This window comes from Nicotiana attenuata, unplaced genomic scaffold (assembly GCF_001879085.1).
Source record: "Nicotiana attenuata strain UT unplaced genomic scaffold, NIATTr2, whole genome shotgun sequence".
Classification (NCBI taxonomy): domain Eukaryota; kingdom Viridiplantae; phylum Streptophyta; class Magnoliopsida; order Solanales; family Solanaceae; genus Nicotiana; species Nicotiana attenuata.
This window is the reverse complement of record NW_017672040.1, coordinates 56534-80283: the sequence shown is the minus strand read 5'-3', so window position 1 is coordinate 80283 and position 23750 is coordinate 56534. Positions and strand designations below refer to the sequence as shown.

Here is a 23750-nt window from a genome sequence, read left to right as displayed (position 1 = left end):
TTATACCCGTGGTCAACAGGTATGTAACAGAGATTTGAGTGCAAGGTGGATGGGTAAACTATTTATTTCGCCTTTATTTTTTCGTGAATTCGTCCATTTACCTTTTATTTGCAAAGCTTCTTCACTGGGCTCTCACATACTTCTTCAGCCTAGCATCCACGGTTGAGCCTTTCCGGGGCATTTATCTATACCCAGTTTTAGGGTCACAATTGAAGTACCCACTTTGTACAAAAAAAATTACAAGTCTACCCACCTCACGCTTATCGGATCTGAAGTTGAAAAAATATTAGTCTGAGCTGCAATGCACTTAAGGCCAATTATGTATAGGTCTGGAGTGCAACAAATATTTTCATGCACTTAAGGTCAAATAGGTCTGAAGTGAAAAAGTTGCACTTCAAATGCACTTAAGGCCAAACAGGTCTGAAGTACAACTAATGTTTTCATGCACTTACGGCCAAATAGGTCTGAAGTGCAACCAATATTTTCATGCACTTACGGCCAAATAAGCAATTGCTCTCACTTGGTGCCAAATAGATCTAAAGTGCAGCCAATGTTTCCATGCAGGCATGCACTTACGGCCAAGTATGTCTGAAAAATTGCACCTCAAATGCATTTAAGGCCAAATAGGTCTTAGATTCAACGAATGTTTTCATGTACTTAAGACCAAATAAGTCTGAAATGCAAATTGCCCAGAAACAGAAATTTGTTATTCGAATTTCAACAATTCAATATACGATTTGACGCTTAAATCTACTCCAAATGAGCTCAATTTGAAACGTAAGCTCCAAATATCATCAAGAACAAACTTCAATCATCAATTTGTCAAACAACAATAAATCTAACATTCAAGAACAAATCATACATCAACTAGAATTTTCAAAATGAGAGCTCCCATTCAAATATCTTAGAATTCCTCTGTACACAAAAAAGATCCCACTAATATAGTGGCAGCCTTTGATTAACTAAATGGTATATAGAATCTCCTCTTGGACTTCAAAGAATCTCTCGTATGCAGGTAGAACTCAGTTAATCCAAACAATCCTTTTTGGTATTCAAGCATATTGGTGTCAAATGTTTGCTATTCCTTTAAAAGTACTAAGTGCAAACGAGGCCTATTGTAGAAGCTACTTATGGTCTGGTACAAACACAATCACAAAAAAAAAACTCTAATTGCTTGGGATAAGGTGTTCACTCCAAAGTTGGTGGTCTAGTCTTGTTCAATATAAGATTATAAAATAAAGTAGCAATAGTTAAGGCAAGTTGGGACATTGAGCATAAGGCAAGATAGGTTGTGGATAGGGTGGTTGCATTCCTATTACATCAAGAACCAACAATTTAGTCAAATTCCTATTCCTCGGCATGCATGATTAATGGTGAGGAAAATATTTGAAGCAAGAGACACAATGACACTTCTCCAAAATATCAATTCAGGCAGCTTAATCAAATAGCTCTATCTTCAACTTATTGGTGATTATGAGAGAAAACCTTGGAAGACTCTGAGATTTGGAAATAATGCTAGACCAAAATCTCAATTCACATTTTGGCTGCAGATGCATGGGAAGCTAATGACTGTTGATAGGCTTGCTTCCTGGGGGATTGTTGTAGATCATATTTGCAGTCTTTGCAACAGTCACAATGAAACGAGAAACCATCTATACATGGAGTGTCCTTTCTCTATCATGGTATGAGAATGAGTGTTGAAATGGCTGCAAGTCCCTCTCTTCATGACTTCGCGATGGGCTCAACTGGGGAAATGGATCATCAAAGAATCAAAAGGAAGATAAAAAAGAGTTCATATTTTCAAATTGTCTTGTACTGAATGGGTGCATACTATGTGGATGGAGAGGAATCAGAGAAGAATTGAGAAAATAGAAAATAGTCACATTCAGTTGGTGAGGGAGATCACATATGTTTGTAACATCAAGGCGTCTACTAGAATTAAAACTCAGGTCCAACAACTTACTATTTAGATTAGTTCCGATAGCTTTGTAGTTGTCTTACTCCGTGTAGTTTTTTTTTTTTTTATGATAGTTCATGATTAGATAGCAGATTGTGATGTAGTCTGGCTGTAGATCTTCATTGTAACCATTCTGGTAATAATGAAATCTTTAGTTACCAAAGAAGAAGAAGAAGAAACCCTAAATTGTTGTAACAAATAAAGCGCCACAACAGCTCACTATTGTAAAAGACCATAAACCACTTGAAAACATGCTCACAAATACCATATAAAATCCACCGTCACCTTTATTTTCACATTGAAAAAAGGAGGAGGAGGGGGATGAGAAAAAAGCATGAAGTTGTCTATAGTTTGGGTACTAGTTTTAAAAAAAAAATATGGATACAGGTTAAATAACGGCGATCAAATAAGACGTCCCGTGAAATTTTTACCCTCTTTCCTCGTACAAGACCGCATCCAATAAGGAAAGTAAATTTAGGAAAAAATTACATTGTATAGTCGATGCGTAAAATAAGTAATTGGTAAAATATATTTTTTATAAATTAATGTATATTTTATACATAATCAGTACACATCACGAGCACAACTATTTTCTTAAAATAATAGTGCATCCATAGTCACTTAGCTTTTTAATTAGCTCCTAGTAACATTGGTATGTTAAATGTGTTTGATCTATTATTGCTTAGGGAAAGCCTGCTAATATAAGAACTTGTGCTACAACACCAAATAGAAGAACCAATAGATCATCCCATAAGTTCGTAAATCTCCAATAATATTTCTTTGTACAATAAGGGGTTGTTTAGTATGCGGGATATAATATTATAAGGTGTGAGATTAATATATATTGTGTGTGGTTATAAATTTATAAAGTCAAACAAACATAGTATAATTTGAATCGCAAACGTAATCGTAGATATTCCATCTTATCCCACCTCATTTCATCAAACTTGAGATTATTTTATCAAACTTTTCAGATAGGATAAATTAGTTCAAGGATAATAATTCAACTATTATAACTCCAAAATAATTTCAGTGTACCAAATAACCCCTCAAAGCCCAAATATGTAAAATCCCATAAGTTTCTATATTTACTTTCACTTATATCTAAAGGGAAACTAGCATCTCAATCTAATTGAGATAGGGGTAAGATACACATTATACTTTTCAGACCCTATAATATATGGGATTATAATGGGTTTGTTATTGTTGTTGTCTAGGGGTGTACGAAGGAAACCGACAAACTGCACCAACCCGATAATCCGAGTCAAATCGAGAAAAAAAACGACCATGGTTTGGTTTGGTGTTGGAAAAAATAACCCGACCATAATTGGTTTGGTTTGGTTTGGTTTTAACTAAAGAAAGTCAAACCGAAACCAACCCAACCCGACATTACATATATAGAAATTTAAGATATAATTAATATATAAATATACTCATTGTGATATAATTTATTAATATTTCTTAAAAAATTTCATAATTTTATCTTTTAAGGTATTATTTCAAGGTTGGACTTAGAACTTTTGAATGTTCCAATAAGTTTTATTGCCATTAACATTAGTGAATTAAATAATGCTAACAAAAGCCCAAACCAAAATCAAATCAATACTAATGCTAACAAAAGACATTCAATTCAATACTACGAACGTGAATGTATTGAATATCTATTTTTTGTTTTGCAATAATTTAGATAAAAATGCATAACGCATTTTTATTTTTTCTTTAGCGTTTAGTCATGTAATTAATACTCCCTTATTAGTCTACTTATTTTCGCATGACTTGGTACTTTTAGATTATGTTTATTCTATTATGACTTTTTAATTAGCAATATATATATTACATAATTTTATTGTCTTTATTGTTGAATATTTTAAGATAATACCATGACACATCTCATATTTTGTATTATTTTCTTGGAAAATACTTTATATAGTTGTATCTTACTAGGATTAAATAAATATTTGAGCACAATTTATGCGTTTTGTTCTACGAAGATTTTACTGGAAGAAAATCCGTAAAAATCCGAATAACCCGAAAACCCGAGAAAAACCGAGAGTGAAAAACCCGAGTTTTATTGGTTTGATTTGGTCTTTAGATTTAATAACCCGACATAATTGGTTTGGTTTGATAATTGTAAAATCCGAACCAACCCGACCTATGTACACCCCTACAAGCTGTTGTATATCTAAAGTGGCTAAACTTGTAAGAGTATAGAAACTTTGGCTATGTGTTAAATGGAGGTCCTGAATTCGGCTATACGTGCACTTCCTCCTTCCCTTGGAAGGTGACTAGGTAAGCTCGCTCAGATCCCACAGGTGGCCATGAGGAGCCGGGAACTATGGCAGCATAAAACGATGATTTTCAAAGGGACGATAGAATTTTACCGAGTTTACAGTTCGAAACCAAAAGTGGATTTGAAGAAGCTAAGGCCAATGATTCTGAAGAGGATTGAGAATCGGGCTAAAGATTATCCAGTAAAATCCATGGTTCCTGTTGCTGAGGAAGTCCATAAGGCTCGAACCATCCTTTACCATGGCGTTTCCGCCTTAATTCAACGTTTCCCTACTTGGGCATGCAAGTAATTTCACCCCTTTTTGCTCTGTTTATTTGATTTAAGCCTATTTATGTGTTAAAGTTGTTATCTTTATTCGATCTTATTGCTTATTTTAGATTGAGGATACAGTTTATGCGTTTTTTTTTAGCTTATAGGGGTTTTGAAGGGTTCTGGATATGCCTTGGGACCTCATGTGGAAATAGTAATCAACTTTCTCCGTCCCAAGTTACGTTAGCACTCTTTACTTTTTAGTCTGTTCCAAAAAAATGTCACATTTCTATATTTAATAATAATTTAGCTTAAAAGTTTTCATTGTACCCTTAATGAGATGATTTATAGCCATACAAATATCTAAATCTTGTTCTAGACCACAAGCTCAAAAGTCTTCTTCTCTTTTTTAAACTTCGTGCCAAGTCAAATGGTGCCGCGTAGCTTGGGATAGAGGGTATTGTTTGGGATGGATTAAATATTATGAAGCTTTTGTTTTTCGGGTACAAGTGAAGATTATGAAGCTTTTTGAATGTGGAGATTGAGCGAAGTAGTTTAAGAAAATAACCATCAGGCCAGGCTTAGTCATGTTAGGTTCCGGAGAAGTTTATGCAGCTGCAGAAATCAAAATAGTGACAGAACTTTGGGAACTTAGCTCATAGAAGGCCAAGATTTTGCGATTGTCTTGCAAGCTAAATGTAATCTTCTGCGTTTAGTGTCGCTCAAATTTTCTGCTAGTCGAAACATTCTTTCTTTGAAGACTTAAATTTGCAGATGAGATATCTTAAGTTTGTATGGTGAACGTATGTATAGGGCAGGGGCGAAGCTACAGCCCATCAAGGGTTGTCAACTGACCACCCTTTGTTGAAAAATTACATTGTGTATATAGGTAAAATATTAGGTTTTAGAGGTATATAATTTATATTGAACACCTTTTATCGGAAATTCTTTTTCACTTCTTTCAAATTTGAACACCCTTAAGGAAATTTCTGGCTTCACCACTAGTATAGGGACATGTGGGGTTTGAATTGGATATATTGATGTTGGAGCAAAGAGGTGCTTCAAATATTTTCAGGTTTCTGGCTTTGGTAAATAGAGCAGAGGTGTTTCATCCCTTAAATAGGTACAAGATTAAGTGCAAGACAGCAAGAAGATAGCAGAGATAAATGCAACACAAACCGATAGCAAGAATTATAAAAGAAACAACGGATTTTGTCAAAACAAGAAGAAAATAGTGATGCACTTAGCAAAGTGTTGAGATATCTAGAACTGAAGATTTGGTTCAATCTGAGGCATGCCTATGTTTATCACATCCTCTTTTTAGTGGAAGCTGGGGCAAAATTATGATGTCTAACTTGTTTTTTCATAATATTTATCTACATATATTAGCTTTGAATTGATGCATAGTTCAATTAGAATCTATTTGGATAATCATCTGTTGTATTTGATGCTTTTATTAGACTTGGCTTGTTTTTTGGCATGTTTATGTACGACTTCTAGTTGTAAGAAGCCATACCATCAGATACAATTGTTTTACTGAACACACGAGTTTCTTCTTTCACTGTTAATGAAAGAAAAGTGGTACTGGACGAGACTTCTTCTAATCTCTAAAAGGGTTTTATTTTGTTGTAGATATTGTCCAGAAGTATATATTGGTGAGAATGGTCATCTAATTCGAACTTGTCATGGTTACCGGCGGCGTGCTAAGAACCAGGCTCATGAGTGGATTAGAGGAAGCTTGAATGATATTCTAGTCCCAGTAGAGGCATTTCATTTGCGAACTATGTTTCAGAATGTTATCAATCACCAAGAACGGTTTGATTATGATCGCATTCCAGCAGTTGTGGAGCTGTGCTTGCAGGCAGGGGCTGTTCCAAGTGAAGAAATTGTATGTGGAAGTAGTTTGCCCTCAAGTGATCCTTTTCAAGCTGACTCTCTGTCTGATGACGATTTGTTGTTGTTGGGAAGAGAAACTCTAAAGGCATGGGAAGCACTTAGATCTGGAGTTCAGAGACTATTGTTGGTTTATCCAGCGAAGGTCTGTGAACATTGCTCAGAAGTTCATATAGGACCTTCTGGACATAAGGCTCGTCTTTGTGGCGTATTTAAGTTTGAAAGCTGGCGAGGCTGTCATTTTTGGAAGAAGGCGGAAGTGGACCATTTGGTTCCTCCAAAAATTGTATGGTACCGCCGACCCCAGGACCCTCCACTGCTCCTGGATGATGGCCGGAACTATTATGGGCATGCTCCCGCTGTTGTGGATCTGTGTACTAAGGCTGGAGTAGTTGCTCCTTCCAAGTACTATTGCATGATGAAAGTGGAAGGACTATCGGCACCATCTCTGTAACAGGATAATGCGATTTTTCCTGCACTTATTGGTGAAGTTTACCTGATCACCAGAGGGGTGATTTCTCTGAAGTTGGGACTTGCTTTTGTTCATTTGGGCAACCCTAAATCTTCAGTGGATAGACTGAAGATTGTGGTTGTGCTGAATCAACATTGTCTTAGTGCCAGAATATTTCATGAAGACAGGAATATCTTGTAAATATTCACTGGAGGTTTATTCTTATTATACCTAAGCCATTCTCAGCGATGGAGTATTACAGTTTTTTGTTGACTAACCAGTTAAATCCGCCACTGGGTACTTCAGATTCAAATAAGGAGAACCAAAAAGAAGTGCAATGACGTACAAGAAAAAGAAAATGCGACCGAAAGTGTGATGTTTTCAGGACTTCAGGACTTAACTCTTCATGGTCAGGAACGCTTTTGCTCAGACCATAGTTCCCATCGCATAGATTCTGCATCGTCAGCATTTCTAGTTAATTATATAATCTTTTCAAGACTAGAAGCAGTTTTTACCATCTCAGAACAATTGTTCTTTCAAGATCGCTGTTCTATCTGCTTTAGTCTATGGTGTTCTTTGGGATCACTTTTCTGTCTTCTAATGGAATGAAGTTGTAACCTAACTAGGAGTGGTACTAAAGCGTGCAAGACTTACTGGTGCATATGCAACATGATATCGGACAGCAGGTGATTTGCAGTGAAATGGAACTTGATGTCCATCTCAATTTAGAAAAAACTTCTTTAGAAGTAGAATATGTCATCTAAGAATTGTACTACGGGCTGCGGGGTTTCCATACTTAATATTTCTGTAGAGTTATTGTTCATTTTCTGTTATATAATGTCAACCCATTTTTGTGTCCATACATATAGTAAACTTCTGTGGCTGTTTTGATTGCGCATATGGAGCAAGCTCTGTCACTCTAGTTACCTAGTAATGCAATTTTGGTTGATTAGCTGAACCTGGATTTAATTTTGATTGTTTTTCTATTATCTGAGCTCTTTAAAAACTACGTGAAAGTGTGGAGGTCGAGGATTATGGTAGAAGGTTAGTACGTAGTCGAACATTTTTCTTTTTTTTCCTCAGATCGGTAGCATTTGTGCTAGTATGGTATCCTTCCTACTCATAGATTGTTTTTACTACCTGTTGATTGCTATTTTTTGCTTCGATTTTCTTAATATCCTACTGTTACTACTTGTTGCCATTGCTTATTTTCATCTTCTCTTTAGCTGATGGTCTATTGGAATTAGTCTTTCTATCCTCCCAAGGTATGATAAGGCCTGCGTACACACTACCCAGACGCCACTTGTCAGAATTCGCTTGGTTTGTCATTGTTGTTGTTAAAGACTACGTGAAAATTTGAGGCTTTTAATCGAACGAGCAGAAAACTTTTACAGGGTTGCAATCAAATGGGATCATTAGTTTTATTAACCATCATTCGTTTAAAGGGAGATGTGGTGGAATGCTTGCGAAGCCACCAAGGTAACTGGACAGGTGTGGAAAAACAATATTTATGAAAACTAAATAACTAGGAATAACGTTGATTTTCACTGTAATGACAATTGTTAGATGTAAATCATGTTTGAGAACTTAAATCAGCTTAAACGCAGTATCAATTAAAAGCCATGCTAAGTAATAGCTTGTTTGGATTGTTGTTACGTATTGTATAATAATATATCGTATTATATTGTATTGCATTGTCCTATATTGTTGATGAATACTACGTTTAGATAGATTATACCGTTTGCCGTTGTTTCATGATGTTATGCACCAACAATATAAATAATAAACTTGCAATATTACTAAAAAATAGGATATGGAGTAGAATTATTGTATAAAAAAGTAGGTTAAAGAATAAGGTAACGACGCTATCACACCAAATTTGTCGTTCCATAAAGTGGAACTTTTCGTCGTTATTAACGACAGATTTAACGATATAATACAATAAATTTAAGTAACAATCAAAACAAACATTGTGTTTAAAGTAACAATACGATACAATACAATAAGTAACAACAATCCAAACAAGCTATAAGGGGTTATTGCTTCATGAGTGATGCCCTCCGCTTCAGATAAGAGAATATGAAAAACAATCATTTCTTTGAATCTCAATTTTGAGGAGTTAGAATTAATTTCGGCATTATTATATACTTTGGACGTTGAAAGTAGTTATTTTAACTCTAACTTGATGATTGAAGTACTAAAGTCATATATCTATGGTATTTCTCAACTTTCCGAATAGTGTGTGTGTGTATTTTCTTGGCGCAAAGTAATCGTTGCAAGTGATTTTCATTGCATATAAGCATTCACAATTGTCTGGTTTAGCTCATTTGATATGTGTGATATGAATTCTGGCCAAAAACATGCAAAGTTTAAAACGTAGACTAACTAGTGGCCAGTTCAACAGGGTGGCATGAAGAAGAATAAGAAGAAGATGAAGTGCTCCAGCTTTGATTTACATGATTTGAGTTTCTCACACAAGTCACAACTATCCCATTTTTCAGGCAATGCAAATTGTAAGAAAATCCAAGAATGCAGTTCCTGTGAAAACATTCTTTATAATTCATGGATCTCTCATCACAGAACAAGCACTCAACAAAAACAAAACAAAAATGCAGGTGGTGGTCGAGATTATGACAGGAACAATCTTTCATGTCCAAGTAGGCGACAATGCAACAGTGCTAGATTTGAAGATAGCAATACAGAATCAAGAAAACCTTCCCGGTGATCGCCTCATCCTTTTGCTCGACAAGGATGGTGATCATATCATGATGAATGAAGATCAAAAATCCCTTAGTGAATACGGGGTTCAAGATGGCTCTCGCCTCTACGGGTTTTTTAAGCTCCCTCAGGAAGAAAATGATGACGATGCTGATACTGGTGATGACAAGGTCCTGGACAAAGATAGGACTGAGAGTGATAGTGAGGAAATCAGAAATGACAATGCTGGTAATAACAGTGACAGCTCCACTCCTAGAACTCCATATGAAGAGGATTCTGTTCAATCACCTGAGTATGTTTCAGACTCAGATTAGCTATATGAATGAATTACTGTAGTATCCATTCTGCTTTATCCAGTCTTGTTCCTGTTAGCTACTAAATTATTAAGTGTTGTATTGCAGTCACAATGATTTCCTAAAGTTTGAAGTATCATCCTTCTTACATCTAACTTCTTTTTCTTATGATAATCTAGAAATATGATTTAGGTATTCGGGGAGAAAGAACTCGTAGTGACATCTTCATGTTTCCAGTAGACAACATGTACCATGTTTCTGTTTCCAACTTTAGCCTCGACTATGAATTACTCCACATTAGTAAGGGAACTAAAGTTGCATAATGATTTCTACAGAGTGATAACAACACTATTTCTCTTCTTGTATTACTAGTCAAAATGTTAATACAGAATGCTAAAACAGAGTAAGAAATGTCACTATCCAATCAAGATATCTAATAGTCTCTACAGAGTTCTCGAATCAGAGTACCAAACATCACTAAAGACAGTGCTTCTAATGGTAATACATTCATATCTAAGTGCTAAATTGAAGTATCTAATAATGCAACAATTTAAGAAGAGCTGCTAAATAAAATTCTGCGCAAACAAATCCATGAATAGCAAGCGACATTCCAATTTGTCCAAGGTTACCACAGCTCAGTGTTGAAGCTGCATCGACAAACTCTAATGCCTAAACTAAATCAAGTCATCTAATATTTCTACACGCATCATAAAAAGGAATAATCAAGTCATGTCATGGTAATGGCTATATGAGTTTAAATGAGGAAGGTAACAAACCACCTAATGGTCATTTGATCTATTAGATCCCTTATTGTAATGCCACTGCAACTAGAACCCTGTTGTGCTTCAGTAGCTACTCAGGAGAAAAGATGAGACAAAGCACAATCCTGCAAGATTTTTGAATAGAACTACTACTATGGTGAAAGAGAGACAAGTTTTGAACATAGAAGCAAAAGTTGGTTGGTATTACACATTGATCCAAAAGGGAGAATCAACTGAGCTACCTGTATGTAAAGACAAAATAGTACGACAGAGAATATAGCTGGCCTAGCTCTCAATGTATGGTCCAATTTCAGCAGCTGCTGCTATTATTCTGAACCATCTGGGAATGCATCCAGCGCATCCTGCTTGCCGTTGACATAGTACTCAACAACTGCTTTCATTCTAGGAAACTTGTCCGGGTGATAGTTTACATGAACTATAACCGGTTTCAACTTCTTCAGATTAGCATCTTTTCTTACAGTCTTGAACAGGACCTTGCTATTCATGAACAGATAGATATCCATTGTTCTCCTGGAAGCATAAAGGCCAACATACCCGGGATGTGATGGAAAGGCGAGCTCTTCATTGAAAACTGCCTGGTCCCAGGAATTTGGCTGCTTAGTAAGCCGATCAGCAACCCGATCTAAGAGCTCGATTGAAGGAATCGTTGGTCGGATATAAAAGAAGCCAGAATTATAAACCCAAAGCCTCATTGTATGTGCATATCGAGCCCAACCCATTGAAGGTTCATCGAAAACGTCATTGTAACCATAAGCTGTCATATTATTGTGACCGTCAGACATTGATTCGACATCTGAATCCCGATATAAATGATCAAAAGGATTTTGCAGATACACAATATCGACGTCAGAAAGAAGGACACTGTAACCAAGCTGCAAAAACTCCCTCAAAATTCGAAACTTCAATCCTGAGACAGCATGGTTGCCTCCATTTTTTCCAATAAAATCGACATTATCATCAGGGTCTCTTTTATAAACTGGGACATCATTTTCCTTGCAGAAATCCACTATAGCGTCATCCAATGCCACAACCAGATAATTGGGAATACCCACTTTTTTAATACTGTTGAACCAAACCTCCAGCATGGATCTAACATTTGAATTGGCAAGTGCAACTATGACCTCTTTGCTAACTGCAATCTCTGCCAACATCTTTGCTAATCTTGGGTTTACCAATTCATCGGGCACAACAGGAGGGTTAGTTCTCAAACTTTTGACAGTTCCAAAAGGCCCAGCTTTCTGAGGTTGACTCGACACCACAAGTTGCTCCTGAGCACGACCGTTTCCCTGTGCAGCCACCTGAAGCTTTTGATTTAGTTCCCTCACCTGCCTTTGCAACTCTGCATTTTTCTCAGTCAACTTCCTATTCTCGGAATTCAACATATTAATCCGCTCCGTGGATTCACAATTGGATGAGCCAACCTAAGAATTGAATCGAATCTCTAAATAAGGAGCTATAAAATAATTCTACATTGATCAAGCAACATTCAAGCATTTTATATCAAGTCCAACGTAACAAAGATAACCATTATCAAAGACTTCATAATCAAAGTTAGTCTTATTATATAGCAATCAGGTATAAACACACATGCATCTAAGTTCAAACATAAATCAAACAAAAAGATAAGAGCTGGACTGAATTCCTAACAGCACCGTAATCACTTCATATACGTTACAGCCACTTTCGTGCAGTTTAAAGACAGAATCATTTAGGATTTAAGTTATGCACACTAACATTGTCATAAATATTTTATATCATCAATGTAATTTAACCCGTTATAGCAGGCCACTTGCCATTGGGATTGTTACCTAAATAGCCCCCCAAATTCAACGTTTATTTTTTCTAGCCGGCATACACAGATTATACACAGTTATACATATATTATACATGAATTAAACATCCGTGGACTATTTTTAGTTTAAGAGATTAAGTAGGTGGCTATTTGGGTTAATTTTTCTACCATTTATCCTAGGTTATCAATCACTACTTTAAAATAGAGTTAGCTACAATTACCTTTTAATAACATGATAGTGTAAATATTTTTTACACACTGTCAGTGCATAGAACTTAAAAAGCTATTAACATAATTCAATCATAAACCCATTTCCTATATAAAGAGAAGACGCACAGAACACACATAAAAGTGAACAAAATTACAAAAATGGCAAAGTTTCAAGACTGACCTGAAGATTGGATTTAGAAAGAGGGTGAGGTGGATCGGGAGAGAAGAATCCATTAGGATACAAGAAAGCAAAGACACAGCCCAAAAGAACACCGATCGCAATTGCTGCAGCAATTCGAGATCCTCTTATTGATTGCCCATACTTCTCCCTACGACCCGCCATTTTTCCGTCACACCCACGACACAATTTTTTTTTTTTTTTTGAATTACACAAAATCCTTATTTTTCTATAGCATGGAGTAAAGATTACTCAAACATTTTAACAATTAAAAAAGAAGAAAAAACACTGCTTCGTGAAAGAAATGAAATGCAGAAAATTGGGGGTACAAGATTAAGCTGAGATGGGTTTTGAAAACTCAAAAAGTTTGGATCTTTGATTATGGAGATGAATCAAAGTCTACGAAGTCTTCTTTGTAGAGAGTGTGGCACCGCTGTGGTTAGAATTATTTATTCAATGTGGGTTTTTATTTGGTGTTTCGCGGACCAGGTTGTTTGTAATGAAGAGTTGACTATTCTGTTTGTTCCGGTACTTGTATTGGGCGACTAAGAGCCCGTTTGGATTAGCTGATTTAGAGTAGCTGATAAGCATTATGTGCTGAAAAATACTTTTAAGTGCCGAAGTTGATTTAAAAAATAAGCAGTTACGTGTTTGGATAATAGTGCTGAAATTAATAATATGCAGCTAAAGAACTGGGTATACGAAGAGTTTTGTTTTAAAAAGAAGTATTTTAGGGGTAGAATAGTAAATATTTTGGTCAAACTTAAACTGCTTATAAGCTGAAATTTGATAAGTTAGAGGAGACCAACTTATGGCTTATTTTTGGCTTATAAGCACTTAACTTATAAGCATTTTTAATTTTACCAAACGCGTAGATAAGCCAAAAAGTACTTATAAGCCATTTTGACCAGCTTATAAGCTTAGCCAAATACCCTCTAATCTGGATTCATAGCGCGCATGATTTAATATGGAGAAAGAGCTCCTTACAAGGATTGTTTTTTAATTCTCAGGACTTGATCGTGAGACATGCAATGAATGATGAATAGGTGGGCATTTGGACATAAGAAGTAGTATAAAATTCTGACAAAAAGTGATTTTTTTAAAAGTAAATTGATATTTTGGGTTGTTTTTGAATTTTTGTTAATGATATGAAGTGAAAATTTGGAATTTCTTTTGGAGTTTTTCAAATTTTCAAAAATATTCGAAAATTCATCTTCAAGTGAAAATTGAAAATTTCATGGACAAACACTAATTTCGAAAAAAAAATAATTTTTTTATGGCCAAACGAGTCCTAGATCTTATTCATCCGACCACAACTCTCAGTGACGACTGTGATGTTTATTTTGGAGTTTTTGCAAAATTTCTCTACCTAATTCTGTTGACTCTCTTAACATGCAATTGTAATGGAAAACTATTAAATATATTTCAGGATTTAGTGAGTGATTTTGAAGGTTAGTTAGTGTGACGACCCAAAGAGTCATCACCAATTAACTAAATTCTATGACTCTAAGGCTTTGGAAACCTCATTTAGAGTAGCCTCGATTTGCGTGCGCAGTCCCGGCGCTTAGCCGGAAAGCTTAAATGTGAAATTCTATGAAAAATGCTAAATTTTGATGTTAAAATGAATAAATTGGACTTTGGTCAACATTTTGGGTAAACGGATCCGTACCCGTGATTTGACGGTCCCGGAGGGTCCGTAGGAAAATATGGGACTTGGGTGTATGCCCGGAATCGAATTCCAAAGTCCCAAGCCCGAGAAATAAATTTTTTTGTAAAATTGTTTTCTGAAATTGTTTAAGGAAATTGAAAATAAAATTTGATTAGAAAGCGATGGTATCAGGCCCGTATTTTGATTCCGGATCCCGGTATAAGTCTTATATATGTTTTAAGTCCTTCCTGTGAAATTTGGTTGAAAACGGACGTCGTTTGACGTGATTCGGACCTAAATTGGAAAATTTGATGTTTTATGAAGTTTGAAAGAATTTTTGGATTTTGAGGTTTAATTCGATGTTAATGATGTTATTTTGGCGATTTGATCGCACGAATAACTCCCCATAGGATGTTTTTGAGGTTGTGTGTATATTTGGTTTGGAGCCCCGAGGGCTCGGGTGAGTTTTGAATAGGCCTCGGGGTGTTTTTTGAACTTAAAAAAAATGCTGGTGTGTTCAGGCGTGCAGGCTTCGCATTTGCGAATACTGGCTCGCAAATGCGAGTTCGCAATTGCGAAGGCTGGATCGCAAATGCGAAGCCAGCCCAGGCCACCCTTTTCTCGCAAATGCGAGCTTCCCCTTCGCAAATGCGAGACCTCCCTTGTTCAGCATGTATCGCAAATGCGATCCTTCATTCGCAAATGCGATGTCGCAATTGCGACAGCTCCTTCGCAAATGCGAAACCTGGGGAAATTATGAAGGGTTCGCAAATGCGAACCCTGTTTTGCATTTCCCACATCTGCAGAGGTCGCGTTTCGCAACTGCGAACCCCTGTTCGCATTTCCCATATCAGAGACCTGCAATTTTTACACTTAAACGATTTTGAGCTTTATTTTTTCTCAAACCCAAACACACTTAGGCGATTTTCCAAGAACAAGTCTTCTTCCAAATCAATTGTAAGTTAGTTTTTACTCATTTCTTTCAATCATTAACATCTTTTAACATGATTTCAACCTAAAATCAAAGATTTTCATGGGGGAATTGGGTGTTTTGGGTAGAACCTAGGTTTTTCAAAAATTGGGGATTTGGACCTCGATTTGAGGTCCGATTTCAAAATAAATTATATATTTGAGTTCGTGGGGGAATGGGTAATCCGGTTTTGGTTCGAACCTTGGGTTTTGACCACGTGGGCCCGGGGGCGATTTTTGGCTTTTTGGGTAAAACTTTGGAACACTCATTTCCATGCATTGGGGTTGATTCATTTAGTGTTTATTAGTGTAATTAAGCAATTTGTGATTAGATACGAGCGAATTGACGGTGGAATCAAGGGATAAAGCTATAATCGAGGTTTGAGTCGTGTTCAAGGCATCGAGGTAAGTGTTTGGTCTAACCTTAGCTTGAGGGATTAGGAGTTGAGTCCTATTTGCTATGTGATAATTGTTGAGTACGACGTATAAGGCTATAGGCATGGTGACGAGTATCTATACGTTGGTGTCAAGTATGACCGTGAGTCTTATATTGTGATTTTCATGATTTTATTGTATTCTTCATGCTTTGGTGATGATTTCTAGTTGTTGTGAAAAGTTTGTGGAAGGAATTGAGATCTTTGAACATTTTGGAGCATTGGCTCGAGTTATATTATGAATTGTGAAAGTATATGAGATGATTGAATCCTTTGGAGCATTGGCTCAAGTGGTAAAGTGAGTTATGAAGTACAAGTGAAAGATAGAGAAAGAGTTATTGAAATGTTCCCTTGCCGGGATTTAGTTATTTACTTGTTGCTCCCTTGTCGGGATTTAATTGTTAAATCGTTGTTCCCTTGCCGGGATTCTTACATATTCTTGTTTATTTCCCTTGCCCTTGTTTGTGATTGTTGTTTGGGTGAGGAAGAGTGTTAAAGCACGAAGGGTGATGCCGTGCATTGTTTGCTTTGGTGAGGAAAGAGAGTAAAAGCACGAAGGGTGATGCCATGCCGCACGATGTACCATTCCGTGCCAATTCTATTGATTATATGTGAGGAAAGAGAGTAAAAACACGAAGGGTGATGACGTGCACATTTTATTATTCTAATTGCTTTGGTGAGGAAAGAGACTAAAAGCACGAAGGGTGATGTCGTGCACGTTTTCATTATATTATTACTTGGTGAGGACGAAAGTAAAAGCACGAAGGATGATGCCGTGCACTTGTCTTTGATTTTCCTGATTCTTGCTGATAATTGAGTTATGTTGTCCTTTACTTTTATTTACTGATTTTCTTGTTGTTATCGGTTCAAGTGCATTAATTGTCTTATTCCACTATTACTGTGATTCTTTATGTTGGCATATTCCTTTATTGTGTTACTTGTTATTATTGGCTCGAGGTATCCTTGCGCAACATTATGGTTGAATTCATGTTATAATTGCTACATGTTATGTGACTTAATTGCTACTTGACATTTAGCATACTAAATATTAAATTGCCTATTTTCTCCTTAAAGTCCATAATTAATTGCTACTTGTCATTACTTGTTTTTTCTCAGTGAGTCATAATTATTGTGTACTTGTTGTCTTATGAATTCGTATTAATTGTTGTGTTTATTGGAGTAAATTTCATTTGGAAGAACTGTTAACTTAATGAAATGGGAGCGGGTGGTACGCCTACCACGAGATTTAATTATTGAGAAATGGGATCGGGTTACACGCCTGCAACGAGATATGTACTGATAGTGAAATCTGCTTTTATTTTCCTTATCCGTGTTAGAGTTAAAACTATTGATGTTCTTTATTATCTTCTTGAAATTCTGTATTATCTGCTACCCCCGAAGTATGTTCCCCTCTCATTTAAAATGTTTGTTCTTGTTATTTTCCCGTTGTAGATATATATATAACTGTACAGGTTTATGTGGTAGTCCTGTCTAGCCTCGTCACTACTTCGCCGAGGTTAGGCTAGGCACTTACTAGCACATGGGGTCGGTTGTGCTGATACTACACCCTGTGCTCTTTTGGATAGAACCAGGTCCCGGATAGCAGCAGTAGCTTGGGAGCCAGCCTTCAGTCCACCGAGACTCCGAGGTAGCCTTGCACGCGTCCGCAGGCCCGGCGTCTCTCTCTCTCTATCGACTTTCCTGTTTCTTACATGTATTTCCAGAGACAGTGTTGTATTTAATTCTTTCAGACCTTTATTTGTAGTACTCTTAGACCGTCTGTGAAATTGTGACACCAGTTCTGGGTAGTCGAAATTCAAACGGTTGTATTAGAAATTCATGTTGAGATATTAAATTGTTATCTTCCGCTTAATTATTTAAAGTTTCGCTGTTTTCATGTTATCGCCTTATATTTGTTAAAAAGAAGCAAAGTGATAATGAAGTAAGTAGCTAAGGATTGGCTTGCCTAGCTCTCATTAGTAGGCGCCATCACGACTCCCGAGGGTGGGAAAATCCGGGTCGTGACAAGTTGGTATCAGAGCTCTAGGTTACATGGGTCTCACAGTTCACAGACAAGCTTAGTAGAGTCTGAGGGATCGGTACGGAGACGTCTGTATTTATCCCCCAGAGGCTACGGAGTTAGGAAAACTTAACACTTGTTCTTTTCTGTCGTGCGGTTTTGTTTCTCAAATGCTAAACTGAAACCTCTACTCTTGTCCCTTCACGAATGGCGAGGTCATGTACCGCTTCTTCAGCTGAGCAGCAACACAGACCAGTGATAGATCAGATACGTCTTCGGAGGCCTTGTGGAGGTTGGATAAGTTTCACCAAGCTCTTCACTACTACATTAAGCGGTGCATCTACTGAGGATCCCCAGGATTATCTAGACAGCTGTCATGAGGTTCTCAGGAACATGGGGATCGTGGAGACTAATGGGGTCGATTTTGCTACCTTTCGTTTGTCTGGATCTGCCAAGACCTGTTGGAGAGATTATTGATTGGCTATACCAGTTAGGTCACCAGCTTTGACTTGAGAACAGTTCACGCAGCTATTTCTGGAGAAGCTTCTCCCCATCACTCAGAGAGAGGTCTATCAGAGGCAGTTTGAGCGTCCCCAGCAGGGTTCTATGACTGTTACTCAGTATGAGATCAGATTCATCGAGTTGGCTCGTCATGCTCTTATCATACTTCCCACCGTGAGAGAAAGTGAGGAGGTTCATTGAGGGACTCGTCCAGCCTGCTCAGTTAGCTAGAGGTGGAGGTAGAGGTATTAGAGGTGGAGGTAGAGATGCTAGAGGTGGAGGTAAAGGTATTAGAGGTGGAGGTGCATGTATTGTTCTGGTTTGTGGTAGAGAAGCTTCGATTTTATTTTGCGCCATATCTGGTCACGCCTAGTGATTCTTGAGTGCCCGTGTTTATGTGTCTACGCCGGTGGGTGATTCTATTATGGTGGATCGCGTCCATTGTTCATGTATAGTGGTTGTTGGAGGTTTTGAGACTCGTGTAGATTTGCTTCTTCTGGACATGGTTGACTTCGATATTATATTGGGGATGGACTGGTTATCACCTTACCACGCTATCTTGGACTGTCATGCCAATACTGTGACCTTAGCTTTCCCGGGTAGGCCTCGTTTAGAGTGGAGAGGGACTCCTGGTCATTCTACCCGCAGTGTTATCTCGTACGTGAAGGCTGGGCGTATGGTCGAGAAGGGGTGTTTGGCCTATTTGGCATATGTTCGTGATTCTAGTGCTGAGGTCCCTTCTATTGATTCTGTGTCTGTTGTTCGTGAGTTTCCTGAGGTTTTCCCTTCAGGCCTGCCGGGTATGCCACCCGACAGGGAAATTGACTTCTGCATTGATATGGTTCCGGGCACTCAGCCCATTTCTATCCCGCCATATCGTATGGCCCCGCCNAAGCCTCTTCCTCATCTTTCCCTCAAGCTCCATCAACCCTTGCTTTAAATATTCCAATCTCTCTAATCCTAGTTTTTAGATTAATTCCCGGCTTGACGTCTCCTGCTATATCGTCCACTAACCATGATGGGTAGAAGTACACATGGCCGACATGATACCTATCTGGCTCAATAGTATCCTTTTCCACAATGACCTTCTGATTCCACATATGTTGTGCCTCGAACCTGAATGGAATAACGTCCCCTTTAAAATCTGCTTTGTACTGGACCATGTTGGAAACCCGAGGTATAACCTGTTTTCTTCCCGCTTGTCTCATTACCCTTATAGGAGCATAAGGATAGATTTCCCTCAACCCAATCAATACTAGATGAGTAGTCTCTCTTGACCTGATGATGAACTCACTGCTAGGAAACCATTCAAGCATCCAATGTACCTGCTCATTCGTCAGATTGCTGAAGAAACGCACCCAGCTCACAGCATTTCCATGTTGTGCAAACCTGTCTGGGATAAATGTCATTCTCTTTGGGTGATGGTAAGCTATGTAGTCATTCAATGGTCGACGCAGAAGCTCTTGGCGATATTATCCCCTCTGGAAATGTTCTAGCAACCAGACTTGTAGTAACAGATTACAACCTTGGAAGTGTTCAAATCCCTGCTTGCACCGATCTAGAGCGTGGTACATTCCGGCTAGATCATGGGGATGATGGTATAAGTCTGTCCCTCGATGCCTTCCATCAAAGTCCTGGCGACCATGGCTAAACCTGTATGAATCCTTCCCCCTTTCATTGGAAATATCAACAACCCCAAGAAGTAGACAATGAAAATATAAACTTGACGGTGCGTCCAACCTAAGAAAGTAATGGCAAGTTCATCATGATTAAGGCGATATGACTTGCTGTGCCCATAACGCTCATAAAGGAATTCAAATGGGATGTATGACTTCTTCAAACAAAGCAACTCATCATTTTTCTTGAAACCTAGCATTTTTAGAAAACCGCGAGGGGTGTGATTCTCTGGCACTAATAACCCTAGACTATCCCACGGTAGCTTAGCGAAGCCTCCTATTTCTTCTAGGAGAGGAGTCATTTCTATGTCATCGAAGTGGAAGACGGCCCTTTTCTCATCCCAAAACATAGTGGCGGCCTCAACCAATCCTGTACTCGGTCGGATGTCTAGAAAGGACGGTAATTACCAAGGACCCTTCTCACATGATTCTTGTTGCTAGGTGCGAGATTTTTCCACCAATCAAGCAACATAGGTGGGATGTTTTGGACCATGCCGAACCTGGGGACTTCGTGCTTTATTTTCTGCAATCAAATAAGGTTAGCCCTCTCCCCCTCCAAATTCGACTATTTACACACTAATGATCAACATATCGGCATATTTTCTCCAAGTAATGCACATAACATGATGGTGTCAATTGGGATTTTGGAAATCCCGTCAGACTTTGGACAAGGCTTATCTTAGCGGGCTATCATGTTAACAACGTTCTAACCCATGCTAGGTTTGACATGATGCATGTACATTTCATATTGGAGGGAAAGGCATGGGACCGTCCACTGCACCGATTATCGACTAGGCTACCGTAAATAAGCTTTTTCAATTTAAAAAGGATAATTTTGGAATAGCGCGGACACTCATCAAGTGCCGCTATGTTGATAATTAGCACAAGTGGAGTATGATGTTGAGCATGCTTTATATAGAGATAATAACACGTTGTCAAGTATTTGCATGGTAAATATGTAAAAGCGGTAAATACAGTATTAAGGTAAAACATGAAAGGCATAAAAGAAAGACAAGGGAAGAAGTTAGTTCGTGGAATATATGAGAATGTAATAAAGCAAGCATGGGAGTAGGGGCGGGAGAGGCTTGATATAGCAGTCTTTAAACAAATGAAGAGCGGTTAGAGCAAATAAGGATGAATAGGGAAAGGGATGTGCATGTTATAACAATATTTAAGCAAATAAAGGTGGAGAAGGGAAGGGATGTGCATGTAATAGGAAAATTTAACAAATAAAGATGGAAAAGGAATGTGCGTTTTATAACAAAGAAAACTAATCCACATAAGCCAAGTTCAGTATGGTAAGTGATCGCTGCCAACTCTGCACTACTATTAAGTAGCAAGAGAGGGTCGCAATAGCTTTTACCGATTTTGGATCGGGATCGATATCCACAGAGAGCTAGAAGTTGGAATCGAGTATCTATCTAGATTAGGATTGTGTATGTGCTTAATTACACTTCTATTCATTTTTGGGATTTTCTTTATAATTCTACTTTAAATAAACTACAAATTGTAAATTATGCTAAGAGTTAAATGCTATGGGTTGTTCAAATAGTGTAAAGGGCACTAGGGTGGTGACTACCGCCTAGGTGGTCAATTGACGGGTACTTGAATCTAAGGCTCATTTGACATATTTGGGGAGTATGTTATAACCGTTGCACGAATTTACCCACTCTACACCTCTCGGTGGTTCAAGTGATTTTGCCCAAATTGTCTTTCTCAAGACCAATTGGGTATGCAATTTTGCACAAGCAACTTAGGGTTCAATTCGGGTATTACTATCTCGAGGTTTAACCCTTTAATTGGGGCTATCAATCTCTTGAGTACGCCCCAATTCATTGTTGGACCAATTTCGGAGACTTAGGCTCTCTTTCTCAAGAAGAGCTTAAGCCAACTCAACACAAACTAGTGTTTGCAACCACTAATTCAGAAATTAACCATGAAATTGGCCCAAATAACAAACACCCATAGTCAAATTAGCCCTAAAATACAAGACCCATCAATTACCCACACTAGGGTTGAGCCACAACTCTAGCTATGGGGTCTAGCTACTCATATTCAAAGAAGAAAAACAAGAAATAGATGAAGATGAACTCATATTAATTAATTGCTAAGCTAAATACAAAGATTCAATGATGAAAAGTAAGTAAAAATGCCCAAAATGGCTAAAAGTCGACCCACGAGCGCAGCTTACGTATTAGAATATCTGATACCCTAAAAATGGAAAAAGAATCTATTTATACTAAGCTAAAAAATCTGGACAAAATTGCCCCTGCGGGGTTAGTGCGGACCGCACAAAATGGACCGCGGTCCGCACTGGGCTCTTGACTTCAAAATTCTTGCTCTCTGAACTTGGGCTCCGCGGACCGCACAGAATAGACTGCAGCCGCGGAGGCTTCTAGTGCGGTCCGCACAAAGTTGACCGCAGACCGCGGAGGCTTAAAACTTGAAAATGCAACCTCTCTGAATCTTGGCACTACGGACCGCACAGAATGGTAGTGCGGCCGCATTGCCTTCAGTACGGATCGAACAAAACCTAGTGCGGCCGCACTGCCTTAACGCTTGAAATAACAGCTCTCTGAACCTCCCAGTGCGGTCCGCACAAAGTGTGTGCGGTCCGCACTGGGCCTGTTTTGGCTGAACTTGACTTGTCTTTGGCACTTGAGCAAGTTTCACTCCTTTTGAGCCGATCTTTGATATTTTGTCACTTTGTTGATCAAACCTGCAATCAAACACAACTTGTGAGACTTTTGGGACTATTTTGTATGAATATTTGATCAAAGCATAAGCAAGAAGGAGTATAAAATGCATCAAAATCTCTAGTTATCAACTCCCCAAACTTAAGCTTTTGCTTGTCTTCAAGCAAACAAAATAAGACCCACCCCTTAAGAGAAAGTCCAAGAAAAATTTCAGCTATCCTAAAGTGACCTCAACTAGCCTCAATTGGGACTAACAATTGCCCTCAATACACATGAATCATTAACACATTTACTCTTTTAAAACACCATGGATCAAGTGCGACACAAGAGCATCAAGAATTGACTCAACACATCAAAGAACTCTTTTCTATTACTTTGGTCATTGTGGAACCCAAACTCACACATCCTCAACTCTCCTTAAGCAATCCTCACCTTTAAGATAGTGGCACTCAGAACGAGAATAATGGGAATTCACTCATCTCTCTCAAGAAAAAGCCACAAGTCCGGCTCTAGGTACCATATGCTTGCCCCTTATGTGAGTATCCACTAATGTAAGCTTCATTCAGCTCAGGATCATATAGGGCTTTTGTGGAGACATTGTGGAGGCTTTTGGTTCAAGGTAGGGAATGTTTTGGTCTAAGTGGGTTCCATCTTCCCTTAAGCACTTCTTTTGATTCATTCGGCATCCATTCACTTGACTCTTTGAGTCATTTTCACTTCTTTCTAAGGGGTTAGAGAGACACACTGTCACTCTTTCTTAGGCATTTCACACATTTTTTCCTTTTTCAAGTTTCCACACCTTTCATTCTTTGCTTTTCTTGAATCCCTTTTTATTCTTTTTTACATTGAACATTCTTTTTGTCTTTTTTGCTTTTCTTTCTTTTTTATTGCCTTTCCTTTTCTTCCTTTTTTGCGTCCTTTTTTACCACTTTGTTTGCTAATCCTCGTCTCTCCCCCCAAACTTATACTTTTGCCATGTGCTAAAGGAAAGAT

At 38.0% G+C, this 23750-nt stretch overlaps 2 protein-coding genes across 4 annotated transcripts; one reads left to right on the top strand and one right to left on the bottom strand.

Annotated features, from left to right (window-relative positions):
• The first annotated feature begins 4218 nt into the window (after positions 1-4218).
• Positions 4219-7734, top strand: LOC109211482 (APO protein 4, mitochondrial). The gene is made up of 2 exons (XM_019375026.1): positions 4219-4532; positions 6129-7734. The coding sequence occupies exons 1-2, from the start codon at positions 4276-4278 to the stop codon at positions 6841-6843; spliced, it is 972 nt and encodes a 323-aa protein (XP_019230571.1). The 5' UTR covers positions 4219-4275; the 3' UTR covers positions 6844-7734.
• Positions 7735-9375: 1641 nt separating this feature from the next.
• Positions 9376-13320, bottom strand: LOC109211481 (arabinosyltransferase RRA3-like). 3 transcript variants are annotated; one of them, XR_002065719.1, is made up of 3 exons: positions 12817-13320; positions 10855-12054; positions 9376-9731 (listed from the first exon to the last, which is right to left on the bottom strand). XR_002065719.1 is itself a non-coding variant. In XM_019375024.1 (2 exons), exons 1-2 carry the CDS (start codon positions 12976-12978, stop codon positions 10939-10941), a joined length of 1278 nt encoding a protein of 425 aa, XP_019230569.1. In that variant the 5' UTR covers positions 12979-13320; the 3' UTR covers positions 10584-10938. The 3 variants fall into 3 exon arrangements, 1 of the variants encoding a protein (XP_019230569.1); XR_002065718.1 differs by lacking the exon at positions 9376-9731 and adding an exon at positions 9754-9846; XM_019375024.1 differs by lacking the exon at positions 9376-9731 and having other exon boundaries at positions 10584-12054.
• Positions 13321-23750: the final 10430 nt, after the last annotated feature.

Bases quoted from the DNA above. Each gene is read 5' to 3' on its own strand.
- LOC109211481 (XM_019375024.1), bottom strand. From the start codon at position 12,978: ATGGCGGGTCGTAGGGAGAAGTATGGGCAATCAATAAGAGGATCTCGA. The intron at 12,055-12,816 runs GTCAGTCTTGAA...TTCAATTCTTAG, and splicing joins TTTCTAAATCCAATCTTCAG to GTTGGCTCATCCAATTGTGA.
- LOC109211482 (XM_019375026.1), top strand. From the start codon at position 4,276: ATGAGGAGCCGGGAACTATGGCAGCATAAAACGATGATTTTCAAAGGG. The intron at 4,533-6,128 runs GTAATTTCACCC...ATTTTGTTGTAG, and splicing joins TTCCCTACTTGGGCATGCAA to ATATTGTCCAGAAGTATATA.